This window comes from Microtus oregoni, unplaced genomic scaffold (genome assembly GCF_018167655.1).
Source record: "Microtus oregoni isolate MIOR12 unplaced genomic scaffold, Mior012 000179F_ref0000403, whole genome shotgun sequence".
NCBI classification, from domain to species: domain Eukaryota; kingdom Metazoa; phylum Chordata; class Mammalia; order Rodentia; family Cricetidae; genus Microtus; species Microtus oregoni.
The window spans coordinates 298214-310611 of record NW_024544837.1 but is presented as its reverse complement, the minus strand read 5'-3'; the positions used below and the strand labels follow the sequence as shown (position 1 = coordinate 310611).

At 42.2% G+C, this 12398-nt stretch overlaps 1 protein-coding gene across 1 annotated transcript; it reads left to right on the top strand.

The window, feature by feature from the left end:
* The first annotated feature begins 302 nt into the window (after positions 1-302).
* On the top strand, positions 303-10894 carry LOC121445365 (cytochrome c oxidase subunit 5A, mitochondrial). Its single transcript, XM_041647473.1, has 5 exons — positions 303-493; positions 7813-7929; positions 9293-9414; positions 10076-10199; positions 10750-10894. The coding sequence occupies exons 1-4, from the start codon at positions 406-408 to the stop codon at positions 10187-10189; spliced, it is 441 nt and encodes a 146-aa protein (XP_041503407.1). The 5' UTR covers positions 303-405; the 3' UTR covers positions 10190-10199; positions 10750-10894.
* The last annotated feature ends 1504 nt before the right edge of the window (positions 10895-12398 follow it).

The window sequence follows — 12398 nt, the reverse complement described above, 5'->3', positions numbered from 1 at the left end:
ATCATAGCCTGCACCACCGTGCGGAGCAAAGCGGTTATTTTTATTATAGTTTGACGTTATTATCGGCACAAATCCAATTTTTGATAGCGCCTCCGTTGTCGGATTCCAAAACCCACAGGGTCCACTGCGTGCCCTGCCTTTCCTCCCACTCCAGGATGTTCACTATGGGACTCCGGTCACAGGACCAGCAGCGTCCGCAAAGCGCTGACTTAGTTTGTCCTCAACGTGCCGCCGTACCCCACAGTACCCCACCCGCTTCCGTAGGCGCGGGTTCCGCAGTGGGCCGGCCTTCGGCTCCGCCCAGTGTGCGTCGGTGCGTGAGTCCGGCCCCCACGAGCTGCTGAGCCGCCCGCGAGCTCACACCGGCTTCTCTTCAGCCTCAGCGAGTTCGCTGCGGTCGCCGTCATGCTTGCCGCTGCCCTTCGTCGCTGTACCGCAGCCGCGGCCACCCGAGGCTTTCTGCACCCCGTCTCGGCCCCCAGCCCCGCCGCCGGTAAGGCCCGCGCCCGCCACAGCCCGCACCCGCGTGTCCTTGCTGTGACCTGGGCTCCCGCCGCCACTCGAGGGTAGGCTCCCCGGCGGCCTAGCCTTTGCCCTGCGAGCCGGCCGCCGAGCCCGGTGACCGCAGACCGTCCGCTGCCGTCTGGAGTTGTGTGGGAGACTCAAGGAAGTTCCCCCCCAGGCCTCCCTCCGGCCACTTCCTGGTGCTGGATCCACGACCCGTCAGGTGTGGACCTGCCGGGGTCGCTGAGGACAAGGGCTCAGCGCTCCTTTTCAGTCTCTGGGCCGTGACTGTTCCCGGCGCTGACCCCGCAGCCACCTGACCGGGAGTGGCCCCGCCGGCCTAGGGCGTCTTGACGAAGGTGACATTGAGCCTTCGGGCGCGCCGCCCGCCCTGCGTTTCCTAGAACACTATTCGATTTCCCAGTGGGACACAATACACTTTGAGTCTTAATCGGGCAATTCTCTGCTGGCGTTTTTTGTGTCACCTTCATAACTCGGTGCGGTCACGTTTAAGGACTGTTGAGCCGCGCTCTATATCCGTGTGTAAAATAGGTGACCGTATGTGGTGGTTTCTTACGGCTTGCAGCAGAGCCTGAATGTTGATCGGTATTAACCGTAAGAATGTTAACGTTTCCAAAGTTGGGTACCAAATACCCAGGAATCCTGGATGTACAAACATGGGAAAACTTCATGAATTCCCACTCCGCCCATTTAAAATTAGAAACCTGAATGCTAGCTATGAAACGCTGAGTTTTGTTGCCTGTTTCCCGCTCTCTGTGTCCATCACTGCCCGCCCACCCCCAGTGCTGGGGCAGGACCCAAGGCCTCCTGCATACTAGATGATTGCTCTGCCGCTTAGTGCATCTTCCGCCTCCTCCACTAGCACTGTGGATCTTATTTTTGTTTGCTTTGGTTTTGGTATGTCTCACTATGTAGCCCTAGCTGTCCTGGAACGCTATGCAAACCAGTCCAGCCTTTAACTCAAAGAAATAGTTGTATTTTTGTGATAGGGCCTCTGTGTGGGCCCAGCCTGGCCTAGAACTCACAGAGGCCAGCCAGTAATTTAGTGCCTTTCTCCTGCCTCCCAAGAGCTGGGACTTTCGGTGGGAGCCACCACACTCAGCTTAAGTAAAGCTTTGTACTTTTAGTTACAGTAGTTGTGCGTGGATCCTGGTCTGTGGTGGTAGCGTATACTACATTATGAAATTTTGTTCTTGTGTGTTAATATAAAAATAATTCAGCCAGGTATGATGTCCCAGCACTCATAGGAAGGCAGCAGCAGGTGGATCTTTTTTGTATTCCAGTCCAATGGTGGTTACATGTGAGAGACCCTGTCTCACACACAAAAAAGTATCTCAAAAACTGGGTGGTGGCGCACGCCTTTAATCCCAGCACTTGGGAGGCAGAGGCAGGCGGATCTCTGAGTTCGAGGCCAGCCTTACAGAGCTGTCACAAAGAGAAACCCTATATCAAAAAAAAAAGTAACTCAGACACTCCAAAATTATGTTTCCTTGATAATTCGAACCTAAAGAATATTTTTGCTTCATTTAATTTGTTTTTTATATTTGTTATATTAACAACATAACAATCACATAAGTATAGGATTAGGGTTAAAAGACCCACGGGGTGCGGGGCTCACTTGCTCTTGCAGAGGACTCAGGTTCTATTCCTAGCACCCACATCCAGAGGATCTGACACCCTCTTCTGACTTCCTCAGGCACCCCATGAAGTGCAGGCAAAACATACATTTTAAAAAGCCAAGGAGATGATGGTGTTTTCAGAAAAATATGACACCTATTTAGAGAAACTGACTTTGTTAGTGGTGGGACTGTTCCTCTTTCTTAGTTAAGTTTGGACTATCCTGGTATTAAAATGCTGTCTAATTTTTTTCATATAGAGAAATATCGCGGAAATTTTTTGCTTTTGTTTTTGAGTTGGGGTCACCCCATAGAAACCTGGCCTGCCTGGAGTTTACTGTGTGGGTCTGACTGATATCAAACTTGTAGCAGCCCTTCTGCCACCCTTTCCTGGATCCTGGGATTAGAGGCACAGCACCACACTTAGCTAGGAAATTTTTTTTTAAAAGGAAAATATCTGCTTTTTCTTCTTTTTTTGGAGGGGAGGGCATTGCACTTCAGGAGTTTGTTATGTTAGGGAAATTTTCTGCTTTTTTAAAGAAAGTTTGGAAAATGTTAAAGGTTTATTGTTGTTTTTTAAGAAAACCATAGATTGGCCAGGCGGTGGTGGTGCACACCTTTAATCCCAGCACTCGAAGGCAGAGGCAGATGGATCTCTGTGAGTTTGAGGTCAGCCTGGTTTACAAGAGCTAGTTCCAGGATAGGCTACAAGGCTACAGAGAAACCCTGTCTCAAAGAATTAAAACAAAAGAAAACAAAACAAAACAGAAAAACCAAAAATCATAGACTAAAGTTCTCCTCTAGGTTTATCTCTGAGGCTTTCTATTGGTGTATAATTCAGAAGCCAAAGGCTTCATTTTAGATGATTGTACCATATATATAGTATACCCGAATACTGCCACAAGGGGGCAGTATTGGTTGCAAATGATGTCTATTCCTTTTTAGCTGTGTGACCTTGTACATACTAATTGACCTTAAACTTTAGTTGTCTTTTGGCAGTTGAGACGATGTTTTGGGTGCTGCACAGCTTTAATCCCAGGACTGGGGAGCCAGAGGAAGGTGGACCTCTGAGTTTAAGGCCAGCTTAGTCTACAGAGCCAGTTCCAGGACAGCCATGGCTACTACACAGAGAAATCCTGTCTTCAAACAAGCAAACAAAAATATAATGTTTTGGTGTCTGTGAGGTTTAAATTAGATAATGTAGCTCTTGACACCTTGACTGGCACAAAGGCTTGATATGGTCATGCCAAGTATAGTCTACTCGTCCTATATTTGGTTCGTGGTTGACAGAAATGTGCAAAGCATATTTGGTTTGTTGTGATTCTCTTCATTTTAAGGTTGAGATTTGTTATTGGTATGAGATCATACGTTTTATACTGAAAGTCAAAAAGAAGCTGGGTAGCCAGTGGTGATGGTGCACACTCCCTTAGTTCGAGTACTCAGGAGGCAGAGGCAGGCGATTCTCTGCGTTCCAGGCCAACCTGATCTACGGAGAGTTCCAGAACAACTAGGGCTACACAGAAAAACACTGTCAAAAAAAAGAAGAACCTGGACATGGTGACTTAGAGCTAGGGAGGCTGAGGCAGGAGGATCATTAAGAGTTACAGACCAGTCTGGGATAGAGTTGGGACCCCATCTCCATAAAATAAATTGAAGAAGGGTGTGTGGGAGTCCCTGGTTGGTTGGTGTTGGGATGCATTCTTTTTTTTTTTTTAAGATTTTATTTATTATGTATGCAGCGTTCTGTCTGCATGTACACCTGCAAGTCAGAAGAGGGCACCAGATCTCATAGATGGTTGTGAGCCACCATGTGGTTGCTGGGTCTTGAACTCAGGACCTCTGAAAGAGCAAGCAATGCTTTTAACCTCTGAGCCATCTCTCCAGCCCCGGGATACATTCTTTATAGCAGTGGTTCTCAACCTTCCTATTGCTGTGACCTTTAATACAGTTCATGTTCTGGTGACCCAACAATTAAATCGTTTAGTTTCTACTTCATAACTATAATTTTGCTTCTGTTATGAATTGTAATGTAAATGTCTGATATGCAGAATATCTGATATTTAACCTCCAGGTTGAGAGCCACTGTTCTATAAGGTCTTAAACTTTCTGATAGGAATAATCTCCCTCCTTAGTCAGTTTGCTCCAGGGTCCTCTACCTTTTGAGAGTGGGATTACAGTTAGGACAGCATGTCCACCCAGTGTTTTATATGGGTTCTGGGATCCAAACATACTGGGCCATTTTTCCAGCCCTGTTTTTCTTTTTCTTTTCTTTTTCTTTTTTTTTAATTTAGAGGCAGGGTCTCTTGTAGCTCAGGCTGGCCTTGAATCTAAGGATAACCTTAAACTCCTGATACTCCTTCCCCCACCTCCTAAGTCAGTGTTTTAAGTCAAACTCTAGTCAGCCCTAGAAATTATGATATCCTGGCTCTTACATTCTTACCCTGGAAGGGTGGGGGTTTTTTGTTTTTTGTTTTTCCTCTTGACAAAGTGCTGGACTGAAGCAGCACTTCGTATTCTTTGCAGGTGCTTAACCCTTAAGCCCTTGAGGTCTTGAGCTTTGCACTAAATAACCCTGCTGTCAGTTTGTTAATGTGCCCTGCGTATCATTTCCTTCTGTCCCTCATTCCTAGAATTACCACTACCAAAAGGGACTGTTCTTGGGGCCTTCTTGTCTGTTTAATTTTTAAGCAGAAAGCCATCTGATTGAACTAAATTTGAACACAAAGGATTAAAGAGCCCTTTATTGGATTTTATTTTTCTAATATATAGTGTTGGGTTTTTCTAAACTTGTAGAACTGAATGCCAAAAGCAGTGTTAGAAATATTTTTTGGGGCAGCTGGGTGGAAGGAGACTCCTGTAGTCTGGGTAGCAGAACATGACAGTAAATTTCTGATCAGCTTCTGCCTCTCAGGTGCCGGGTTATAGGTTTGAGTTACTACGCCCCACCTGCTCGATGTTGGAGATTGAACCCCAGGGCTTTCTGCATTTTAGGTAAGCATATAACCAACTGAGCTACCAGCCTAGAGTAGATTTTTTTTAAACATTCTTATTTTCACACTTCTCTTTTCCTCCTCTGATGGACTTTAGGTTGTATCAAAGCACTGAATAATTACCAGAAATTTGTATTACCAGCCAGCATGGTAGTGCATGCCTGTAATTGGAGGTAGAGGCAGGAAAACCAAAAGTTCAGGGTCATTCTTGTCTACATAGCAAGTTTCAAACCAACTTAGGCCACATAAGACCCTGTCTCAAAATACATGTGTGCATGTGCTAATACCACGCAGAACCCACTTAGGCAAAGAGAATGTGTTTGGGATGCTGGTGCTGGGGTGGAGGGGGTGGTGCCTGTATAATTTCTCTAAAAACAAAGTGTTAGCTATGTGTGCGAGAAAGAACTGGACCTGATCTAATTCCAGCTTTTGAGAGGCTGAAGCAAGAGGATGGAACTTTCAGGTTAGCCTTCAATATGTAGGGAAATGCTCTCTCAAGAGAAAAATAAAACCTATCTATCAATATATATAAATAAAACATTGCCTTACTTGTGGGAGGAGTGTCTAAGGACAGGTCCTTAGCTAATAGAATAGGTTCTACCCATTACTGGGTTTAGAAAAATTTAAACTTTGTGGGACATAGGATAGTCTGGTTGTGTGTATACCCAGTGTTTGGTTTTGGTTTTATCTTACTGTTTTTGAGACAGGGTCTTTCTTATAACCTTGGTGGGTCTGGAACTCAAGGGGGTCTACCTTGCCTCGTCCTCCTGAGTAGTGGAATTAAAGTGCCACCATGCTTGGCTCAAGTGATTGTTTTATAAGGGTTTATTCTGTTTTCTGAGATTTGATTTTACTCTGTAATCTAGGCTGGCCTCAACTTCCAAAGTGTTAGTATTACAGACGTGAGTCACCATACCCAGCATGGCCCCCCTCTTCATGTAACAGTTTGTAATTTGGATTCTAGGAAGGCATAATCAAATCTTTGAAGGGCATGACCACCTTGGCTTGAATTTACAGTTGCTGGTTGTCTGTTTTTATAGTTAGAAAACAAAGCTAGCACTCATATCCACACCTAGAAGTAAACAAAAGAAATTGGCTACCATGAAGTGCTTTTCTAGGTTGAAGGTAAACCTAACAGTTGACCCAGAGTTAAAAAACTAGTCAGGCAAGGCCCTGGGATCTAACCACTGGGGAATAGAGGAATCAAACAAACAAAAAAAAAAAAAAAACTTAACTCTAGGAGGTTGTACATATACTTGGATTTTTCTTTAGTAAATATTTAAGAGGAAAATTACTGGATTATATTGTTTTTTATAATTTATTTTTATTTATTGTGTATATAGTGGTCTGCATGTATGCATGCCAGAAGAGGGAACCAGATCTCATCACAGGTGGATGTGAGCCACCATGTGATTGCTGGGAATTGAACTCAGGACCCCTGGAAGAACAGTGCTCTTAACCTCTGAGCCATCTCTCCAGCCCCTATAATTTATTATTTTTTAATGTACATTGGTGCCTTGCCTGCATGTATGTCTGTGCGAGGGTGTCAGATCTTGGAGTTTGAGACAGTTGTTAGCTTCCATGTGAGTGCTGGGAATTGAACCTGGGTCCCTTGGAAGAACAGTCAGTGCTTTTAACTGCTGAGCCATCTCTCCACCCCTGTAGCTATGCTTTAATTTGATAAGAAATCACTAAGCAGTCTTTGAGAGTGGTTATACCATTTTATTCTTCCGCTTTAAGTAAGGATAACTTTAGTTTTTGAAAAGGTAGCTTAGAACTTCCAGGTAATCATGAGATAGAGGGTTATAAAATGTGGTGTATAAAATGTATTAGTCTTCCAAAATACTGAATATATGTGTAGTTTTGATTAAATGTTTAGATGTCAGATACATTTAGGTTTAGAGACCTTTTTCCTTGTCAAAGAAGTTAAAACATATCTATGTCCAGCCCATTTATACATGTGTTCCAATTTGTTTGGGACCAGGATTGTGCAGAAAATTTGTCTGGAAATTGGGTCTTGGGCTGTGTGATCTTCTGGGACTAATAGCAGATATTTTGCTCAAGATGCAAGTCCTTTCATTTGATCTCACAGTCCTAAAATGGCTATTATACATTTTGTTTGTTTCTCTCCTTTTCTATCAGTTATATTTTTTATTTTTATTTTTTCAGTTATCATATTAAGGCTGTAATAAGAGCTGAAGAAATGACTCATTGGTTAAGAGCACTTAACTGCTCTACCACAGCACTACCGGAATTAAGTTCCCAGCACTATCAGAAGGCTCACAATGTAACTCCAGCTCCATGGCATCCAATAGCTCTGGCTCCTCAGGGTGCCTGCATTCATGTGAATATACCCACACACGGACAGTTTTACTTTTGTTAGTACTTAAATTTTGTTTTTCTTGCTTCTTGAGACTCTGTAGCCCAGGCTATGCCTAGAATTCACTGTAGGTCAGGCTAGCCTTGAAATTAGCCTAGGCCACATAGCAAGATCTGCCTCAAAAATAAAAAGACAACTTAATGCATTAGACAATATATGTTAAGCATTCTTTATATATTTTGTCCTCTTCTCTTGTTCTCTACTCTTTCTTCTGCCAGCTTCTATATTAAGGACATGATACAGCATTTACATTTCAAAATAGTCTTATTGCTTTTGAAGTCATTGCTCTTTTCCTTTGTAGCTGTCCAGTCCATTCGCTGCTATTCTCATGGATCACATGAGACAGATGAGGAGTTTGATGCTCGCTGGGTGACATACTTCAACAAGCCAGACATCGATGCCTGGGAATTGCGTAAAGGTAATTGGAACATAGACATATCTGTCTGTCAGGGTGTGTAAATATGAACTATTTTCACTACTTTATTGAAAGCAACTAGTTTGAAACTCTGCACTGGAGGGTGTTTAATAGCATCTTTGACCTCTACCTGTATTTGTGATAAGTACATCACAATTACAAAAACCAAAACCATCTCCAGATATTGCCCAGTGTCGAAATTACCTACATGACAAACCACCCTCACTGAAAATGACTGCTGCAGATACAGGCTAGCTGAGTTACTAGTTCTGTGCCTTCAGCTAATGTACATGAGCAGTCATTTGATCCCCACCCCGTCTGAGGTTTTTGTTAATGTTTTGTTTGTTTGTTTGGGGTTTGTTTTTTTTTTTTGTTTTTTTGTTTTGTTTTGTTTTGTTTTTCGAGACAGGGTTTCTCTGTGGCTTTGGAGCCTGTTCTGGAACTAGCTCTGTAGACCAGGCTGGTCTCGAACTCACAGAGATCTGCCTGCCTCTGCCTCCCGAGTGCTGGGATTAAAGGCATGCGCCACCGTCACCCGGCTGGTTTTTGTTAGTTTTAAGTTATGAGTTGCAGATTTTTTTTAAAACAGAAATAAATTATTATTTTGTATTATACATACATAATTAGTATTATGTATGTATCAGCCATTAGTTGTCCGTGTACTAACTATGTAAGTCATCTCAGACTTATATATAACTTATATAACCATGCAAGCATGGTTGTTACTTGCTTGTATTTTTTTCTTCAAATTTTACAATAATAAAAGCAAGAAAGCCAAGTGCTTTTAACCTCTCTGCTGGAATGTAATGGCTCCATTTTGATGCAGCTGGGAGGTTCTTACTGAATAACCTATGAAAAACAGCAGTTCTGCATTCTCCTCAAGTCTTCAATTTTCATGACGTGCCGTTTTGTGCAGACACAAAAGTAATCATGCCCTGTCATTTTCTGGTTGAATGTTTTTTGAGTCTTTACACTAATGTTTTTCTATAATGTCTTAATGCCTGATTTGGGTCTCATTATCTCTCTTTAAGTATTCTAGTGGTTTTTAGATGATTTAAAAATCCCTATATTGTATTCACAGTTAAGCATATAAATTGACGACCTCTAAGGTGTTTCCTTTAATCTTAATACTGTTGCATAATTCTGCTAATTCTTTGTAGAAGATTCACAGTGTTCTTACTAGTTTGTTACAGGTAGAATCCCATTTTATAGATAAAATAACAGTGATCCAAACTAATGAGTTCACATGTTCATGGTTCAGTAAGAATATAGAGAGCTATGCCATGGAAAGTAGATAGATAACTAAATTTTAGTGTTAAGAAGGATATTTCAGGTTAATGTGACTCTTCTTTTTTTAACTTCACAGGGATGAACACACTTGTTGGTTATGATTTGGTTCCTGAGCCCAAAATCATTGATGCTGCTTTGCGTGCATGTAGACGGTTAAATGATTTTGCTAGTGCTGTTCGCATCTTGGAGGTTGTTAAGGTCAGTAAGAGAATGATGCTAAAGTTGTTCCAGGAGTAGTTGGGTCATATCACTTATCAGAATTAGCCTTGCACATAATATTCTCTGAGTACAATTCTCCACGAAAGGACATATTCTATAAGAAAGTTTAAGGAGCTGGGTGTGGTGGTGATTCCAGCACTCTTGAGTTCGAGACCAGCCTGGTATATAGAGCTAGTTCCAGACAGCCAGGACTACACAAAGAAATCCTGTCTTGGGGGAGAGGGATTTAAGGTTTGTAAGGGGAAAGTGACAATACCATTATGCATAATGAGTAAGATAATTGAGGGTTCTATAAGCTATCAGTCATTCAGCACTGGTAGTTAATTCTGTTAGGCCTTTAAATTCCAAGCAAATTTTAAAACTTTCCTTGTGTTAATTTTTCTGATGCCTGATGGGCATGTTTAATTACCTTTTCTTCTGTCATCACCACCTTGAACTTCTGATCCTCCTGCCTCTAGTTCTTAAGTGCTAAGATTACAGGAGTAAACACCTGGTTTTGTGGTTTGGGGACCAAACTGGAAGGCTTCAGTAGAATGCTTAGTGGGCATTTTACCAACTGACTATAACCCTAGCCCTGCCAATGTGATTAAAAGCTTCCCTAGTCTCATTTGTTAATAGAGATTGTTCTTACTGCCAACAGGACAAAGCAGGACCTCATAAGGAAATCTATCCCTATGTCATCCAGGAACTTAGACCAACTTTAAATGAACTGGGAATTTCCACTCCAGAGGAACTGGGCCTCGACAAAGTGTAAACTCCCGTCTGTAAGTAGTGTGTCCCTGACCAAGTCAGAAGAGGCAGTTCAGAGAGAGAGAGAGTGGTGGGTTGATGACAGCACTGCCCTGCTACGTTTATTTGTTTATTCATATGTGTGGGGAAGGGAAGCATGCTTGTGCCAGAGCAACTGTGGAATCCAGAGGACAGTTTACAGGAGTCAGTTTTCCCCCACCACGTGGATCCTGGGGATTCATCTCAAGTTGTCAGGCTCAGCAGCAAATGCCTTTACCTGCTGAGCCATCTCGAACAACCCCCAGATTACTATCCCTTAGTTTACATTGATCTGAGTTCTAGGATTACCTGGTTTTAAGCACTTTTCTAATCAAAAAGGAAAGCTAAGTACCAGTGGTAAAATTATGAAGAGGCCGCAGAGCTACTCCCTGTAAGTTGACTAGGACTGTATCAAAAGCAGAAAGTGCCCCAGTGGTGAACTCCTGGGATTGTAGTAACAAAAGTGATTTTAGGTAAGATACCTTCCTCTCAGCACTTTGTTTGCTAATTCTTTGGATTTTTGTTTTTGTTTTTTTATCTCTACAGATGGGCTTCCCAAGGACTCACTGCTATTGCTACTTGATTAAAACAGTCGCCTGGAAATGTTTTATTTGAACAAATTTTCCTTTGAGTATCAAACCATGTAATAGTAACTTGGACTTTAATAAAGGGAAATGAGTTTGAACTGAAATTAGGTATTGTGCTATCTTTTGCATTGAGAAGTGGAGGCTGAACTGGGCATGGTGTCTCACACCATTAGTCCCAGCATTCAGGAGGCAGAGGATTTCTGGGTTTGTGGACAGCCAGGGAGCCAGAGAAAACCCCATCTCAAAACCAAAGTCATCAAGGTAGTCTGGAGGATGTGCTGTGTAGCAGCCAGCCCTTCTAAGTGCCTGTGCCTTCCCTGCCTGCTCAAGCAGCTCTGTTAGCTTAGACATCAGTATTTGTGTTTGCTGTGGTTGGTTTGGAATCCTTGTGATAAAAGATTAGAAAATGGTTTAGCCCTTGAAAGAACTAAGAAAACAATTTTGTTTTACTTCAGAAGCCCCATAATACTGGAAAGTATCTCTCTGCTTTTTGCTTATAGGTCTGGGTGACAATGGTACAGTCAGATTACTGTAATAGGGAAGTAGTAAGTTGAAATTTAGATGCCTTGTGTTTAAAGCCATGCCAGGAGTTGTTGGTAAAATTAATTTTAATAAGTTTGGTTTTTGTTGTTTTTTAAGATATGCACTAAGTCCATGCATGCGTTCAATCAGTAAGCCTACTTTGGAAGGTATTGATACCACCTTTGATAAAACTTCACCCCTACCTGAAAACCTTTCTCTCAAGAAGTAGAGTTGTAAAATAAACCAAAGCAGTGAGTACATTTATTTAGTGGACAGCTAGTGGTCCTTTTTCTCAAAATCAATTGCTGTGAGAACCAGCTTTTTCCACAGCTCCAGTCTCCTAGCCAGACAGCTATCGTTGCTTTGTTTCCTCCAGATGCTCTTCCTGTGATTCTACCCATTGCTTTCCGTTTCATAACTCCTCCCAGGGACTCATGCTAGTGGCCTGTCCTTTGAGGATCCTTTGGATGTGGCCAGAGGTAGATTAGAATAACTCCCTAATATAGCAAATTTAAAAGTTATGTGAACATACATATAGGTACCATGAGGTAATAAAAGACGTTTAAGGATATGACATTTGAGAATTGGGATAGGGTGTTGTTAATCCTAGACCCCAAAGATAATTTTACTTAACTGTCTTATATTTGACCTTTTCACCACTGGAGTGGGAAGAAAGGATTTTTTTTCCCTGGAAGTTCTGATCCTCTTGCCTCTACTTCCCAAATAATAAAATTACAGGTGTGTACCATCACACCCATCCAGGCTCTTAATTAGAAGAATTCAGAGTTATTTAAATGGTCTATTTTCTTTCACTTATTAAATTTCAGCTAGGCAATTTGGTAAAAATGGTATGCTATTTCAGACATGATAGCACATGTCTTTAGTCCCACACTTGAAATGCAGAGAGACATGTGGATCACTGAGTTCACATATAGTGAGTTCCAGGCCGGACAGAGCTACAAAAACCTTTTTGCTATGTGATATATTAGTTGTTTCCCTCTCAGGAGGGACATGATGATCCTAGCTTTTTGTCTTGATTTTCAAAACAGTTTCTCTGTGTATTCCGGGCTGTGTATAGAACTTGCT